At 37.6% G+C, this 18,192-nt stretch overlaps 2 protein-coding genes across 4 annotated transcripts in view; one reads left to right on the forward strand and one right to left on the reverse strand.

Annotated features, from left to right (window-relative positions):
• Positions 1-1,699: 1,699 nt before the first annotated feature.
• LOC133572293 (cryptochrome-1-like) overlaps positions 1,700-18,192 on the forward strand; it is a 63,347-nt gene continuing 46,854 nt past the window's right edge. The window contains exon 1 of one of the 2 annotated variants that reach the window (XM_061925187.2): positions 1,700-1,798. In XM_061925187.2, the coding sequence (XP_061781171.1) occupies positions 1,727-1,798 (72 nt within the window). In that variant the 5' untranslated portion in view covers positions 1,700-1,726. Of the gene's footprint in view, positions 1,799-13,399; positions 13,523-18,192 lie in introns of those variants that run through there. The other variant, XM_061925205.2, reaches the window with a different exon arrangement.
• Positions 8,177-18,192, reverse strand: part of tmem81 (transmembrane protein 81) — an 80,567-nt gene continuing 70,551 nt past the window's right edge. The window contains exons 2-5 of one of the 2 annotated variants that reach the window (XM_061925259.2): positions 13,099-13,409; positions 9,762-9,877; positions 9,561-9,700; positions 8,177-8,694 (exon numbers count right to left, since the gene is read on the reverse strand). In XM_061925259.2, coding sequence (XP_061781243.1) covers positions 8,563-8,694; positions 9,561-9,700; positions 9,762-9,877; positions 13,099-13,409 — 699 coding nt within the window. In that variant the 3' untranslated portion in view covers positions 8,177-8,562. Of the gene's footprint in view, positions 8,695-9,524; positions 9,701-9,761; positions 9,878-13,098; positions 13,410-18,192 lie in introns of both variants that reach the window. The other variant, XM_061925253.2, reaches the window with a different exon arrangement.

Consider the following 18,192-nt stretch of genomic DNA (forward strand, 5'->3'; position numbering starts at 1 on the left):
TGGGGGGTGGGGGGCGTGGTTGGGGGCGTGGCTAAGAGGGGAGGAGTATATTTACAGCTAGAATTCACCAAGTCAAGTATTTCATATATATATACAGTATATATATATATATATATATATATATATATATATATATATATATATATATATATATATATATATATATATACTGTATGTATATATATGTATATATATATATATATATAAATAATAAAATAAATATATATATATATATATATATATATATATGATAAAATAAATATATATATATATATATATATATATATATATATATATATATATATATATATATATATAGCTAGAATTCACTGAAAGTGAAGTATTTTCTCATATATATAAATATATATATATATATATATATCAAGAGGGACAGAGACAGCGCACAGTGCATGTGGATCATATGTTACCATGGCGAGAAAACATGGAGAGACTGGAATGTAATAGAGTGATCTATGTTTGTCTGTTGCCATCTCCTGGTGAATGTTGGCTATAGCGTACTGTGGTCACTTTTTGGTTGGCCAACGATTTACGTGGTGTTGCGCACCTGACTTCAAGTGTGTGAGTCTGTTCTGAAGTCTACAGTAAAGAGACGTACTTCATCCCCTTGCCTGTTTATTGCCTCCAACTCAATATATTACAACAACATAATGCTCCATGCGGACCTGGAGGGGGCGTGGCCTCCAGGACCGCCTGAATTTCGGGAGATTTTCGGGAGAAAATTCGTCCCGGGAGGTTTTCGGGAGAGGCGCTGAATTTCAGGAGTCTCCCGGAAAATCCGGGAGGGTTGGCAAGTATGTTTTATACTGAAATAAATACACCTACAACTTACTAAATAAAAACATAGAAAAAACTACCAGCAGCGGTAAAGTTCAGATCCATGAAGGAAAGAATAAAGTGAATAAATGTTTATAACTGAATATATTTACATATGTATACACATTTGTTTTCTTTTTTTTTTTTTTTTTTTAAATGACTTAAGTAACGTTTATGACAACCTTTTTTCCAAAACACAACATAGAATGTGGGATACAACAGGATAATGCGTGCATTTATCATTTGTTTTTAAAATGCTTACAAAAAAGTGGGACCCCAAACATTTACTGTGGGACCCCCATTTTTATGACTTGATGGGGTCCCTGGGAGCCCATTTTGAAAATTCCTAAAGCAAAAAAATGCTTTATTTAAATAAATATATTATTTATAAAGCAAGTTGGAGTATCATTGGCAAATGTTCACCTAGTCCCGGCCTTGGCACGCATATGTGTGTCCTCTTTTGGGGATTTCACAATATGGTCAGCCTAATCTTAATAGACCGTATTTTGCCCAGGTCTGGCATATCAGTTTTATTTTTCACACCGTGTAAAATTCTTACATCTAAAGTCATTTTAAGGTGTAATAAATAATAAGATGGCATAGGAAATGTTGACTTTCTCTTCTAAATGTGGTCTTGTTTGTAAATTGTTACACAAAAAGTGTATATAATTTACTAATGTTTGAAATATAACATGCGACAATAGTTTAATTATTACACATAACGTGAATAAAAATGTGTTTTCTTGGGTTGATTCAAGCAAGTTTATGTTAACTTTATTTTTGTTCCAAACACATGTAAATTGAGCGGGGGGAAAATATTTTTGTTCCGGTTTGATCACGTTGCGGGGGGGACAATTAATATGTGGCGCATTGAGGAAGCGGCAAGTGTCTGATGTGGAAGTCGTTAATGGAGTCTCGGATTGAATATAAACTTCATTCCTTTGGAGTTCATGAGGCCAATGAGGTATGATTATGTCTTTTATTAGTTCTGACGGCCTTATAATTGGCGTCGTTGGTAACGTGAAGAAGACGTGGCTAAAATAAATGTCTGCGAGCAAAACGAACGACGTGAGATTAAGACCTCGGAGGGAGTAAAAAACACTTGTTTGAAGCCTCGTCCGAATGATGTCGGGAAACTTTGTCAATTCATCTTTTAAGTTTTGTTAAATGTGTTATTTTGTACAAAAAATGCATCATATTGAATTCAAGTTTGATTTAAAAAAAAAAAAAGGCATAAAAAGTTGGTTCACATTTTAAAAATAAAATAAAATTATTTTTTAAATACATAATAAGGGTCTCCAGATACAATTTTTGCTTAGGGCCCCAATTTATCCAGGTGTGGCCCTGATATCTGGCCATAACATTTCATATTTACGTCCAATTCTGCAATATACCTCATATGAACAGTATTGATGTTGACTTCATGTGAAGCGGCACTGCCATCTAGTGGCTGACTTGGGGATCGCCTACCCAAAAACGTTGAAAGAGCCATATTGGACCAATAATACAAAAAACAAATCTGTCTGGAGCTGCAAAAAAAATTAAAGCCGTATATAAGTCTTATAATGAAGGCAACACATGATGTAAGTGTCTATATTAGCTGTAATTGCCTACTATCCAAATTACTTTAAAAGTCTTATATACGTGTAATAATGAAGGCAACACATGATGTGTCTATATTAGTTATATTAGCCTACTATCAAAATGACTTTAAAAGTCTTATATAAGTGTTATAATGAAGGCAACACATGATGTAAGTGTCTATATTAGCTATATTAGCCTACTACCAAAATGACTTTAAAAGTCTTATATAAGTGCTATAATGAATATACAGGTAAAAGCCAGTAAATTAGAATATTTTGAAAAACGTGATTTATTTCAGTAATTGCATTCAAAAGGTGTAACTTGTACATTATATGTATTCACTGCACACAGACTGATGCATTCAAATGTTTATTTCATTTAATTTTGATGATTTGAAGTGGCAACAAATGAAAATCCAAAATTCCGTGTGTCACAAAATTAGAATATAACTTAAGGCTAATACAAAAAAGGGATTTTTAGAAATGTTGGCCAACTGAAAAGTATGAAAATGAAAAATATGAGCATGTACAATACTCAATACTTGGTTGGAGCTCCTTTTGCCTCAAATACTGCGTTAATGCGGCGTGGCATGGAGTCGATGAGTTTCTGGCACTGCTCAGGTGTTATGAGAGCCCAGGTTGCTCTGATAGTGGCCTTCAACTCTTCTGCGTTTTTGGGTCTGGCATTCTGCATCTTCCTTTTCACAATACCCCACAGATTTTCTATGGGGCTAAGGTCAGGGGAGTTGGCGGGCCAATTTAGAACAGAAATACCATGGTCCGTAAACCAGGCACGGGTAGATTTTGCGCTGTGTGCAGGCGCCAAGTCCTGTTGGAACTTGAAATCTCCATCTCCATAGAGCAGGTCAGCAGCAGGAAGCATGAAGTGCTCTAAAACTTGCTGGTAGACGGCTGCGTTGACCCTGGATCTCAGGAAACAGAGTGGACCGACACCAGCAGATGACATGGCACCCCAAACCATCACCCAACCATGCAAATTTTGCATTTCCTTTGGAAATCAAGGTCCCAGAGTCTGGAGGAAGACAGGAGAGGCACAGGATCCACGTTGCCTGAAGTCTAGTGTAAGGTTTCCACCATCAGTGATGGTTTGGGGTGCCATGTCATCTGCTGGTGTCGGTCCACTCTGTTTCCTGAGATCCAGGGTCAACGCAGCCGTCTACCAGCAAGTTTTAGAGCACTTCATGCTTCCTGCTGCTGACCTGCTCTATGGAGATGGAGATTTCAAGTTCCAACAGGACTTGGCGCCTGCATACAGCGCAAAATCTACCCGTGCCTGGTTTACGGACCATGGTATTTCTGTTCTAAATTGGCCCGCCAACTCCCCTGACCTTAGCCCCATAGAAAATCTGTGGGGTATTGTGAAAAGGAAGATGCAGAATGCCAGACCCAAAAACGCAGAAGAGTTGAAGGCCACTATCAGAGCAACCTGGGCTCTCATAACACCTGAGCAGTGCCAGAAACTCATCGACTCCATACTTTTCAGTTGGCCAACATTTCTAAAAATCCCTTTTTTGTATTAGCCTTAAGTAATATTCTAATTTTGTGACACACGGAATTTTGGATTTTCATTTGTTGCCACTTCAAATCATCAAAATTAAATGAAATAAACATTTGAATGCATCAGTCTGTGTGCAATGAATAAATATAATGTACAAGTTACACCTTTTGAATGCAATTACTGAAATAAATCAAGTTTTTCAAAATATTCTAATTTACTGGCTTTTACCTGTATGTATGTATGAATATGTATATATGTATGTATATATATGTGTGTGTGTGTGTTTGCGTGCGTGCACATATATACGTGTGTGTGAGTGGGTGTACATATATATGTGTGTATATATGTATGTATGTGTGTGCACATGTGTGTATGTATATATGCAAATATATGTATGTATTAGGGATGTCCCGATCCAGGTTTTTGCACTTCCGATCCGATACCGATATTGTTTTTGCACTTTCGATCCGATACCGATACTGACCGATACTGGCCTATCCGGGCATGTATTGAAGTTTAAAGTTATTTAGCCTACTTAGTTGTCAGAATCATGTTGAAAAGGGTTTTAGTACTCTTGATAACAACTAGCCAGCTGAATTAGGGGAGTTTGAATAATACACAATGGTTGGTAACAAGAAACTGACCTGTTTATTCAAGGATAAACACAAAATAGACAAAATTATACATGACAAACAGAAATGGCATCAGTGAACTAGGGCTGGGCGATATGGCCTTTTTTTTAATATTGCGATATTTTAAGGCCATATTGCGATACACGATATATATCTCGATGTTTTGCCTTAGCCTTGAATGAACACTTGATGCATATAATCACAGCAGTATGATGATTCTATGTGTTTTGATTGATTGATTGAGACTTTTATTAGTAGGTTGCACAGTGAAGTACATATTCCGTACAATTGACCACTAAATGGTAACACCCCAATAAGTTTTTCAACTTGTTTAAGTCGGGGTCCACTTAAATTGATTCATGATACAGATATATACTATCATCATAATACAGTCATCACACAAGATAATCACATTGAATTATTTACATTATTTATAATCCAGGGTGTGGAGGGGGGCGCCGGATGTAAGTGTCAAAAAGACAGCCAAAAGAGTTTGATATGAGAATAAATCTAAAGTTAAAATATAGGGTAGAAATGCACCCATTTGCAGGAAATGTAGTCTTGATTTTCAAACTTTTCTTTCAAGGCTTGCATGTCTACATTAAAACATTCTTCTTCATACTGCATTAATATATGCTACTTTTAAACTTTCATGCAGAGAAGGAAATCACAACTAAAAAAATCACTAATTTTTTCATACGGTGTTGATGTGGACATTTCTGCCTCTGCATTTTGATGGTGTGGACGTGTGGCACCGAACGGAGATAAGCGTCTCGACAGACGTCACAATATTTGAACAATGATGACGAAAACTGTTTTCTCTGTCGTGTCCGTGTGTCGAAAATTGTTATGCGCTAATTTTTTTATTTGATTTTGTGCGTGGCATATAATTGCTATGCGCACAGGCGCGCACCTTAGAGCAAACGTTGGTCACACGGCTGCGCTAGCATCACAGCGAACGTTAGCCATGCTGCTACCTCTCTGCTCGGGGAGGACGTATACGTATGTGACGTGTGTCGTGACTAGGGCTGAAACAACGCATCGACGTAGTCGACGTCATCGGTTACGTAAATATGTCGACGCCGTTTTTGTGCGTCGAGGCGTCGCATATTTACGTCACACTACCGTCATGGCGGAGCGCAAAGCAGACGATGCGGGCGGTGCGAGCGAGGGGAAAAAAGCACGCAAAAAGTCGTCAAAAGTGTGAGAGTATTTCAATAAACCGCCTAAAAAGAAACGCTACTTTTACTCCGCTACTTTTATCTACATTCAGCTCGCTACTAATTTTTATCGATCTGTTAATGCACGCTTTGTTTGTTTTGGTCTGTCAGACAGACCTCCATAGTGCCTGCGTTTCAACAAATACAGTCACTGGTGACGTTCACTCCGTTCCACCAATCAGATGCAGTCACTGGTGACGTTGGACCAATCAAACAGAGCCAGGGGTCACATGACCTGACTTAAACAAGTTGAAAAACGTATTCGGGTGTTACCATTTAGTGGTCAATTGTACGGAATATGTACTGTACTGTGCAATCTACTAATAAAAGTTCCAATCAATCAATCAAAAGTATGAAGGAAAAAATACCCTTTTTTATTTCAACCGTACATCCCGTCAAAAGCCTAAAGACTGACTGCACAGTTCCTGTCTTCACAATAAAAGTGCCGCTCCATCGCGCCTGCGCTTTCAAAATAAGAGTCTCCGAAAGCCAGCGCAAACAAGCTAGCAACCTACGGAGTTTGCCGCCAATGTATTTCTTGTAAAGTGTATAAAAACGAATATGGAAGCTGGACAAATAAGATGCCAAAAACCAACCACTTTCATGTGGTATTAGACAGAAACTTTTTTTCTCCGCCATTTGAAAACGTGGACGTTATCAGCACTACTGTCTGATTACAATCAATGCAAGTCATCAGAATCAGGTAATACACCAACTTATATTCTTGTCTACATGAAAGAAAGGAATCTATATGTGATAAACGTGCATGTATATTCATTAAAACACCTTTAACATGTAAACAAAAACGGCAAAATAAATAAATATAAATTATGTATATATCAATGTATGTATATATATATATATATGTGTGTGTGTGTATATATATATATATATATATATATATATATATGTATATATTTATGTGTGTGTGTGTGTATATATATATATATATATGTATTTGTGTGTGTGTATATATATATATTTATGTGTGTGTATGTATGTATATATATATATATATATATATATATATATATATATATGATGTGTGTATGTTACTCATCAGTTACTCAGTACTTGAGTAGTTTTTTCACAACATACTTTTTACTTTTACTCAAGTAAATATTTGGGTGACTACTCCTTACTTTTACTTGAGTAATACATCTCTAAAGTAACAGTACTCTTACTTGAGTACAATTTCTGGCTACTCTACCCACCTCTGCTAATAATGTTGTTGTATGCACACTGTGTCGAGCGGAAATGGCCTATCATAGCAGCACAACGGCTATGAACGAACATTTGAAAAGAAAACACCCGACAGCGTTCTTGACAGCACCATCAACTAGTCAGTCGTCCGTGTGAGTATACGTTGTCATCATTAAAATAAATAAATAAATATATAAAAATATATAATTCACATTACACAAAAACATGAATGTGTCATTTGTATCTGCGTTGTAAATTCATAAACTAAAGCACCGTTTCGCTCTGAGAGGAGCGTTTGGCGTGCCTGTTCAGTGTTTACAAAGACGCGCTCCTCTTTAACGCTAACGTTAATTAGTTGTGCAAATGCCTTTTACAACATTAACAGTTACATATACTATGTACAAACGAACAATTAACTTTCACTTTAATCATACTATCATTGTTGTGTTATTAAGAAAAATAAGCAATACTTTTACTTTTGTTGAAATGTTTACACTGTTGTTACAGAATATTTTGTTTTGCACTTTTTTGTATTGGATGTTTATCTTTATTTTTGCACATTTTAGCAAATAAGCAAACTTTTACTTTTGTTGAAATGTTTACACTGTTGTTACAGAATATTTCCGTTTTGCACTTTTTTGTATTGGATCTTTATTTTTGCACATTTTAAAGCAAAATAAGCAATAATTTTACTTTTGAAATGCTTATACTATTGCAGAATAATAAGATTTGCTCTGGATGTTTACATTTATATTTGCACATTAAAAAGCAAATAAGCTACTTTTAATTTTGTTAAATGTTAAAAGTTTTAAATGTTTACATTGTTACAGAATATTTTGTCATGTTGTCATACTTTTTTTTTTTTTGTAAATAAAAGCCATGCCTTTTGAAAAAACTGGCCTACATTTATTTTTTCATCTTCATTTTAAATAAAACAAATAATCGGTAAAAGGAAAAATAATCTATAGATTAATCGAAAAAATAATCTATAGATTAACCGATTAATCGAAAAAAATAATCTACAGATTAATCGATAGAAAAATAATCGTTAGCTGCAGCCTTAGCCGTCACCCTAAACCTAACATGTCCTCACAGATACACACTCAGTACTGTTTGTTTACATGTAGTAAAAAACACACAAAATTTGATTGAAACTAGCTTTCTAAAAAAAAACGTTTTGCATGCAGAGATAGACAGACGGACTTCCTTTTATTGTCATTCAATTTTGAACTTTACAGTACAGATGAGAACGCAATGTTGTTGCATTAGCTCGTGGAGGTATACCGTACAGTCCTATCTTATTGTCATGTTTATTGGAATAAGACATTTTGCAAACTGTTGGTTGAAATGACACAAAACGGGAGAATGAGTCCGACAATTGACTACAATATCACAAATGAAAATGGGTTGTTTTGATAAGAGACTGTAAATCGCCCAGAGTCAGCTGGGATAGGCTCCAGCGTGCCTGGGAGCTTAACTCGGACAAGCGGCGTAGAAAATGGATAAATGAGCCTGCCGTTTGTTTAACGGGATGTTGCTCAGGCTCAGTCACAAATAGGCGAGCTGTGCCTTCAAATCTCCGTCGTCGTCTCCTCGTGGTTGACGGCGTCCTCGTCCACCGAGTACGAGCCCTTGTTCTTCATCACCTTCACCGCCACGAAGAGCACCGCCGCCGTGTTTGCCATGCACAGTAATGTCAGCATCTGTGTGGTCGCGACAAAACACACACAGGTGACACATATTACTACCAAAATAAAAGCATGAAGAGATTCATTTTCACCAGAGAGTGGAATACAACAATATCGATCTGTTGCGCTGCATGTTAACTGAATTTGTTAACAGAATTAGGCACACAACTTATATTTATATATATTTATATACTTCTCACTGGTGGTGCTGTTGCATGGTAAAAAAATAAAAACCTGCACATTTTCACTTTGGCCCTTAGAGGCCAAATGTTCGGGCACCCCTGGTTTAAGATAATAAGACTAGGGTTGTAAGGTATACCGGTACTAGTATAGTACCGCGGTACTAATGAATCACAAACGGTACTATACTCTGTCTGAAAAGTACCGGTTCCCGGGCATGACATTGCTGGTTTTACGAGCAGAGGAGCATGTTGACTATTTATATTATTCACATGTGAATAATATAAATGGTCTATTATACAGCATTATTCACATGTGAATAACATAAATAGAGTCTATTATTCAGCATTATTCACATGTGAATAATATAAAGTCTATTATACAGTATAATTCACATGTGAATAATATAAACACAGTCTTCACATGTGAATAATATAAAGTCTATTATACAGTATAATTCACATGTGAATAATATAAATACATTATATTATACAGCATTATTCACATGTGAATAATATAAATACATTCTATTATACAGCATTATTCACATGTGAATAATATACATACATTTAGAGTACATGTACAGTCAAAAGGAACATATGCAATATACAGTCTGAGGGCTGTCGGTATGAAGGACTAATATACTTTTAGATGTCAAGTATTACCAGGTAGATCACCCACGACTTCTCCTGGACGCTCACCGCCGGGTTGCTGGAGTCCCACACACTCTCAGCGTGGCCGTAGTCCAGATTCAAGACCCCTCTGGGCAGCACTCGGACCCCCCAGTAAGCCTTCTTCACCCTCCTGGTGGCGGCGTCCAGCACGTCGCAGCGGTACGTCCCTGGTGGACACGCTCGTGGTGACGTCATGGCGAGCCGGGGTAGGGTTAGTAGAGGACATACCTGCGTGCTTCTCCTCCACAGGGTCCAGAACCAGCAGGTCCAACGTGGGGCTGTGCCAGCGGGCGAAGAGCGTGTCGTCAGAGGTGATCAGCCCCCGGGCGCGGAACCACGACACCCTGAGAGCCGCACACAGACACGGAGGCAAGTCATTTGACCCAACCTGATTCTTTTTGTGACGTCACCACGAGGGATGATGTTTGATAAGAAATTATCGAGTTTGAGCCCATTATCGAATCCTCTTATCGAACCGATTCCTTATCGATTCTCTTATCGAATCCAGATAGGTTGTTGTATATGGAAAAAAACACAACATTTGGTTTAACAAAAGCTCACTTTTATTTTATAAGAAAAAAATTCAAATAAATATAAAAAATTGACTGTTACCCCCTTAAAAAAATATTTAAAAATATATATTGACTGTTGTTACCCAAAGTATATTAAGTGGGATTTTTTTAGAAAAACAAATATATACAGTAACACAAAAACAACCTGTCTCTGTGATCACTATAGGTGTATAAATAATAATATAGTGTTAAATAAAATCAGTCCCTTGGGCACAAAACGGAAAATAATACAGCTCTCCAAAAAGTGCACTTCTGCTGCTATTGGAACATACTAACTACACACACCATGACACTAAGAACACCACAGTCATCAATCAACAATTCTTCCCCCCAGTCAAGTACTGAAATATATGACTTTTAAATGAATGCCCCCAGAATGAGCTAAAAAAAAGCTAGCATGCTAGCATAGTTAGCATGTTGTTTTAAATTAAAAAATATTTGAACTGCAATATTAGCTAAGTAGCTAATATTAACATACATTTCCTGGCAAGATACAGTCAAGTACCAAAATATATGACTTTTAAATGAATGCCCCCAGAATGAGCTAAAAAAGCTAGCATGCTAACATGTTAATAGTTAGCATGTGTTAAATTAAAAAATATTTAAACTGCAATATTAGCTAAGTAGCTAATATTAACATACATTTCCTGGCAAGATACAGTCAAGTACCAAAATATATTACTTTTAAATGAATGCCCCCAAAATTAGCTTAAAAAGCTAGCATGTTAATAGTTAGCATGTGTTAAATTGCAAAATATTTGACCTGCAATATTAGCTCAATAGCTAATATTAACATTAGTTTCCCGGCAAGATATAGTCAAGTACCAAAATATATGACTTTTAAATGAATGTCCCCAAAATGAGTTAAAAAAAAGCTAGCGCGCTAACATTTTCATAGTTAGCATGCGTTAAATTGCAAAATATTTGACCTGCAATATTACCTAATTAGCTAATATTAACATTAGCTTCCTGGCAAGATATAGTCAAGTACCAAACTATATGACTTTTAAATGAATGCCCCCAGAATGAGCTAAAAAAGCTAGCATGCTAACATGTTAATAGTTAGCATGCATTGAATTGCAAAATATTTCACCTGCAATATTAGCTCAATAGCTAATATTAACATTAGCTTCTTGGCAAGAAATAGTCAAGTACCAAAATATATGACTTTTAAATGAATGCCCCCAGAATGAGCTAAAAAAGCTAGCATTCTATCATGTTAATAGTTAGCATGCGTTAAATTGCAAAATATTTGACCTGCAATATTAGCTCGATAGCTAATATTAACATTAGCTTCCTGGCAAAATACAGTCAAGTACCAACATACATGACTTTTAAATGAATGCCCCCAAAAATTTGCTCAAAAGCTAGCATGTTAACATTAGCATGCTAGCAAGATAGTAAGAAAAAATAAGAGTTGTGTGTATATCTATAAAATTATTTTTTAAATGTTATAATGTTAGCATGCTAATAGTAAGCATACGTGAAATAACAAAATATTTCACTCTGATGTGTGTACCTGAAAAATGTGTTCAAAAGCTAGCATGTTAACATTAGCATGCTAGCAAGATAGTAAGAAAAAATAGAGTTGTGTGTATATCTATAAAATTATTTTTTTTAAATGTTATAATGTTAGCATGCTAATAGTAAGCATACGTGAAATAACAAAATATTTCACTCTGAGGTGTGTACCTGAAAAATTTGTTCAAAAGCTAGCATGTTAACATTAGCATGCCAGCAAGATAGTAAGAAAAAATAGAGTTGTGTGTATATCTATGATTTTTTTTTATTTAAATGCTATAATGTTAGCATGCTAATAGTAAGCATACGTGAAATAACAAAATATTTCACTCTGAGGTGTGTACCTGAAAAATTTGCTCAAATGCTAGAATGTTAACATTAGCAAGATAGTAAGAAAAAATAGAGTTGTGTGTATATCTATGAAATTAGCTTAAAAAATGCTATAATGTTAGCATTCTAATAGAAAACATACGTGAAATACCAAAATATTTCACTCTGAGGTGTGTACCTGAAAAATTTGCTCAAAAGCTAGCATGTTAACTTTAGCATGCTAGCAAGATAGTAAGAAAAAATATATGAGTTGTGTGTATATCTATGAGATTAGCTATAAAAAAAAAAAAGCTATATTGTTAGGATGCTAATAGTAAGCATACGTGAAATAACAAAATATTTCACTCGGAGGTGTGTACCTGAAAAATTTGCTCAAAAGCTAGCATGTTAACATTAGCATGCTAGCAAGATAGTAAGAAAAAATAGAGTTGTGTGTAAAACTATGAAATTAGCTAAAAAAAAAAAATGCTATAATGTTAGCATGCTAATAGTAAGCATACGTGAAATGACGAAATATTTGATTCTGAGGTGTGTATCTGCAAAATTAGCTTAAAAGTTGGCATATTAACATTAGCATGCTCGCAAGATAGTCAAGTTAACTAGTGTGTATATCTGCAAACTGAGCTAAAAAATCTATCATGCTAACAGTAAGCATATGTGTGAAATAAAATATTTCACTCTGAGGTGTGTACCTGAAAATTTTGCTAAAAAGCTAGCATGTTAACATTAGCATGCTAGCAAGATAGTAACAAAAATATATGACTTGTGTGTATACCTATGAAATTAGCTAAAAAAAAAATGCTATGGTGTTAGCATGCTAATAGTAAGCATACGTGAAATGACGAAATATTTGCCTTTTGAGGTATAGTAGCTAAATAGCTAGAATGCTATTATTAGCATTTTAGCAATTAACTAACATTTTAACTTTGGAATGGTTTGAAAAATGTAAACGTTTATAAAATTGTCCAGTCATTTCGGATAGGAAAACCTTTCCTGGAAAATGTGGAATACCTGGAAATGTATGTGTTTTTTTATGCTGTGTCAATTCGGTGTTCTATGGTTATTGTCACACTTCTCCATTATCGCCATCGCGTGTGGTGACGTCACCAGGCGAGTTATTTTCGGCTGGGGGGGGTCCTCACCTCCACGAAAGCCTCCTCACCACATCGGCGTTCTTCGCCAGCAGGCAGTCCAGCTCCACCCTCTCCCCCGTCGTCACGGTAACGGTCTTCAGGCCGCACCGCCACGACTCCCGACACGTGACCGTCACGTCGCGACACCGCTCCGTCACGTCCGACGGAGGCGTCCGCGCACCGTCTCCCGCGTCCTCCAGCGCCCTCTCGGCGTCTTTCAGGTCGCACACCCGCTGCACCTTCACCCCCAGGCCGCAGGTGGCGCTGCAGGGCGTGCTGCTGGTGACCACCTGCACCTGCACCGGCGCCGGCTCCTCCCCCTGAGCCGAAAGCGGGAAAAGGAGGATAAGGAAGAAGACGAGAGCCATGACTCAACGCTCCAAAAGTAGTGAAAGTGGCGGGGAGTACGTCAAGGGGCCGACTAACGCCGAAGGTACGTCACGTCACGACGTCACGTTTAAAAAGGGTGACCGAGTTTAAATAAAAGCATATGAACGATGACGTCACCGAGGCGGTAACCACGACAACGCGGAGCACCATTTTCATAAACAAAACCTTTTTAACGCGATAAGTGTGTCATTTATGTCATTATTTGTGTAACTTTACACACTTTTACGTGTGTTTTATTGAACCATGTTGAGATTATGTGCCAATTTGTGTATTATTACTCGGCCTGCAGTTCTTCTCGTGGCCAGCAGATGTCAGACAAACACGCCAGATGAACTCGGGACATGTTCTTAACCTTTTTTTTCTTTTTCTTTTCACAACACTCGAATATTAACATTGATTTAGTCATTTAACTCTTGACTTTAATCATATTCGTTAAAGATATATTAACCTGCTTACTGTTTAACAGGATAAACCAGGGGTCCCCAAACTCCGGCCCGCGGGAAATCCCAAGTAAGGTAGTTAATTTTTGTATCTTTAAAAAAAAAAAAAATCTGTCCTTTCTAATTCATTTTCGACCGCTTGTTACTCTCAGGGTCTCCTAGCCACTCCGGCACATACTTCATACTTGCCAACCTTGAGACCTCCGATTTCGGGAGGTGGGGGGCGGGGGGCGTAGTCGGGGGTGGGGCTGGGGGCGTGGTTAAGATATATATATATATATATATATATATATATAAGAAATACTTGACTTTCAGTGAATTCTAGCTATATATATATATATATATATACATATATATTTTATTATATATATATATATATACATATATATTTTATTATATATATATATATATATATATAAATAAAAGAAATACTTGAATTTCAGTGTTCATTTATTTACACATATACACACATAACACTCATCTACTCATTGTTGAGTTAAGGGTTGAATTGTCCATCCTTGTTCTATTCTCTGTGACTATTTCAGAACACACACATTATACAAATATACATTTCGAACATGTTGAAAAGAGAAACTGGAGATTGTGATGTATCATGTTGTATACTTGCATGTTCGAAATAAACTCAAACTCAAACTCAAACTCAAACATTATAAAATCAATAAGAAAACGAGAGCTCTAATTTGGGAGTCTGAATTAGGATCAGAAGTTCCTATATAAACATTGCATACTCACGTCGCCATTTTGTATTGATTACTGCAGCTGTGCACTGGATTCATTCACAAATACAAACTACAACTCACAAACACTTTAGAGTTAGGCTCCACCATCAGAATGTGTACTTAAACTTATAAAGATCACATGGATATTATTCAGTGAGTTGATTCACCAAAACTAACCTGTTATACAGGAGGAAAAAGCACACAGGACGTTTCAATTGTTCACAGACTGGTCGCGCTCATCAGAATGACAAGACACTTCCGGTCTGCAGGTGATACCATTCAATTGGGAAGAAACGCCCTACTGCCCCCTACTGACCAATGTGAATACTGATAAATGTGTAATGACAGCTCCAAAAACAAATTCAAACCACAAAATAAACTAAATAAATCAACACAAAAATGTGACACATTATGGGTGGGTCACATATGCATGTACAACAGGCTGTCAACACGTCACTCAGGTCCGCATGGAGCTGGAGGGGGCGTGGCCTCCAGCTCCGCCTGAATTTCGGGAGATTTTCGGGAGAAAATTTGTCCCGGGAGGTTTTCGGGAGAGGCGCTGAATTTCGGGAGTCTCCCGGAAAATCCGGGAGGTTTGGCAAGTATGACATACTTGCCAACCTTGAGTCCTCAGATTTAGGGAGATATTCAAAAGGCCTACTAACCACATTGTGAAGTATGCGGACGACACGACAGTAGTGGGCCTCATCCGTGACAACAACGACATGGACCACAAGGAGTAGGTGAAACATCTGGTTGACTGGTGCAGAACCAACAACCTGGTCCTGAATGTCAACAAGACCAAGGAGATCATCGTTGACTTCAGGAGGCACCAGTCCAGCCACGCTCCACTCTACATCAACGGCACAGCAGTGGAGATAGTAAGCAGCACCAAGTATCTGGGGGTGCAGATAACTGACAATATAACCTGGTCCCTACACACCGGAGCTCTTGTAAAAAGAGCTCAGCAGCACATGCAGTTTTTGCGTCGGATGAAAAGAGCACAGCTTCCCCCGCCCCATTCTCAGCACATTCTACAGAGGCACTATAGAGAGCCTGCTGACCAACAGCATCTCTGTCTGGACTGGAGCCTGCAGTGCCTCAGACTGGAAGTCTCTCCAGAGAGTGGTGAGGACGGCGGAAAAGATCATCAGGACTCCTCTTCCTCCTATCCAGGAGACCGCAAAAAGCCGCTGCCTGACCAGGGCTCAGAAAATCTGCAAAGACTCCTCCCACCCCCACCAAGGACTGTTTTCACTGCTGGACTCTAGAAAGAGGTTCCGCAGCCTCCGAAGCAGAACCTCCAGGTTCTGTAACAGCTTCTTCCCTCAAGCCGTAAGACTCTTGAACGCATCATAAAAATCCTCTCAACTCCCCCCAAAATGGATTATCTCGCTGGAATAAAAAAAGACAATATAACATACATCCATAAACGTGGACGCATGTGAAAAAGTGCAATATATTTATCTGTACAATAATCTATTTATTTATTTATATATGCACCTTATTGCTTTTTTTTTTATCCTGCACTACCATGAGCGTATGTAATGAAAGTCTAAGTCTAAACCTTCAATCCATCCATCTTCTCCACTTATCCTTAGCCCAGACTTCCCCCACCCCAGCTACTTCGTCCAGGCATTCAGACATAGTCTCCCCATCGTGTCCTGGGTTTACCCCGTGGCCTCCCACCAGGGGGACATTCGGGGGGAGCATTCTGACCAGATGCCTGAACAATCAATCAATCAATCAATGTTTATTTATATAGCCCTAAATCACAAGTGTCTCAAAGGGCTGCACAAGCCACAATGACATCCTCGGTTCAGAGCCCACATAAGGGCAAGGAAAAACTCACAACCCAGTGGGATGTCAATATGAATGACTATGAGAAACCTTGGAGAGGACTGCAGGTGTGGGTGACCGGATGCAATGGACCTTGAGTGGGTTTAGCATAATATTTTGAGAGTCCAGTCCATAGTGGATCCAACATAATAGTGAGAGTCCAGTCCATAGTGGGGCCAGCACAGCAGGGCACCATCCCGAGCGAAGACGGGTCAGCAGCGCAGAGATGTCCCCAACCAAGGTTTTATTGTTATTATTCCGCCGCCTCTTTGAGCTGTAATTTGACCCCCTTAACATGCTTCAAAACTCACCAAATTTGACACACACATCAGCACTGGCGAAAATTGCTATCTAATCATCTAAAAACCAGACTTTAAAACTCAAAATTGCGCTCTAGCGCCCCCTAGGAAGAAAACACAGACAAAACTGCCTGTAACTTCCAGTAGGAATGTCGTAGAGACATAAAACAAAAACCTCTATGTAGGTCTCACTTAGACCTAGATTTCATACATCAACTTCCTTCAGCAAAAATCAACAGGAAGTTTGCAAATCCCCCTTCAAAACAAAAGTTTTGTAAAAACAGTCACCTTTGCCTCTTTGAGCTGTAATTTGACCCCCTCAACATGCTTCAAAACTCATCAAACTGGACACACACATCAGGACTGGCAAAAATTGCGATCTAATAAAAAAAGCAAACCCCAAAACTCAAAATTGCGCTCTAGCGCCATTAGGAATAAAACACAGACAAAACTGCCTCTAACTCCCAGTAGGAATGTCGTAGAGACATGAAACAAAAACCTCTATGTAGGTCTCACTTAGACCTACATTTCATAAATTGACAACCCCCAGGAAAAATCAACAGGAAGTTTGCAATTCCCCCTTCAAAACAAAAGTTTTGTAAAAACCGGTCACTTTTTTTCAAACATTATCTCCTCTGAGCGCGTTTGTCGTGTCGGCTTCAAACTAGCACAGGAGAGAGATTGAACCCTTCTGATTAAAAGTTGACGAAAGAGTTTTAATTACTGCTCCGGTTGGGATTTTATGTGCCGTCAAAGTCGGTCCCGTCCATCGCTGCCTGCAGTTTTAATTGTATTAGTTATTTGCTTAATGTTTTATAATTTTCTTTTTATTAAACAATTGAACACTTAAACAGCATATATTGACAATGTATTGTATACAAACAAACCAAGGCACTTCCAATACATCTCAATATTACAGATGGATATTCACCAGGTTGAGCATATTTATACATAACATTTATACAAACAACAATGTTAAATTAAACTAAGGGACAGTTCAAAATTATTTAATAAAAAAAAAAACACCAAATAAAATAAAACAATTGGGGCTATTAAAAAAATCACATTATTTTAAGGGTTTTCTATTTTTATTCGTATTAATAATTTGAAATCATTAATCCAATGGGAGAATTTGTGTTTTACTTTCAGAAATCAAGTTTTATGTATAAAAAATAGTTTTCAGCGTGATATTAATAATAATTTCTCAATTGCTGTTTTTCATAAATATTCCTAATTTCATATCTTCTATATAAAAAAAAGGGGACATTAATGTGTCATACAAGTTAGGATGTGGACTTCCGCGTTCCCACGCCGCTCAAACGTGACCTGGCTGTGACGCAATGAAGCAAACCGACCAATAGGAACGGAGCAATGCCACGCGTCATTGGGGGCAGC

Source organism: Nerophis lumbriciformis, linkage group LG01, assembly GCF_033978685.3.
Source record: "Nerophis lumbriciformis linkage group LG01, RoL_Nlum_v2.1, whole genome shotgun sequence".
Taxonomy (NCBI): Eukaryota; Metazoa; Chordata; class Actinopteri; order Syngnathiformes; family Syngnathidae; genus Nerophis; species Nerophis lumbriciformis.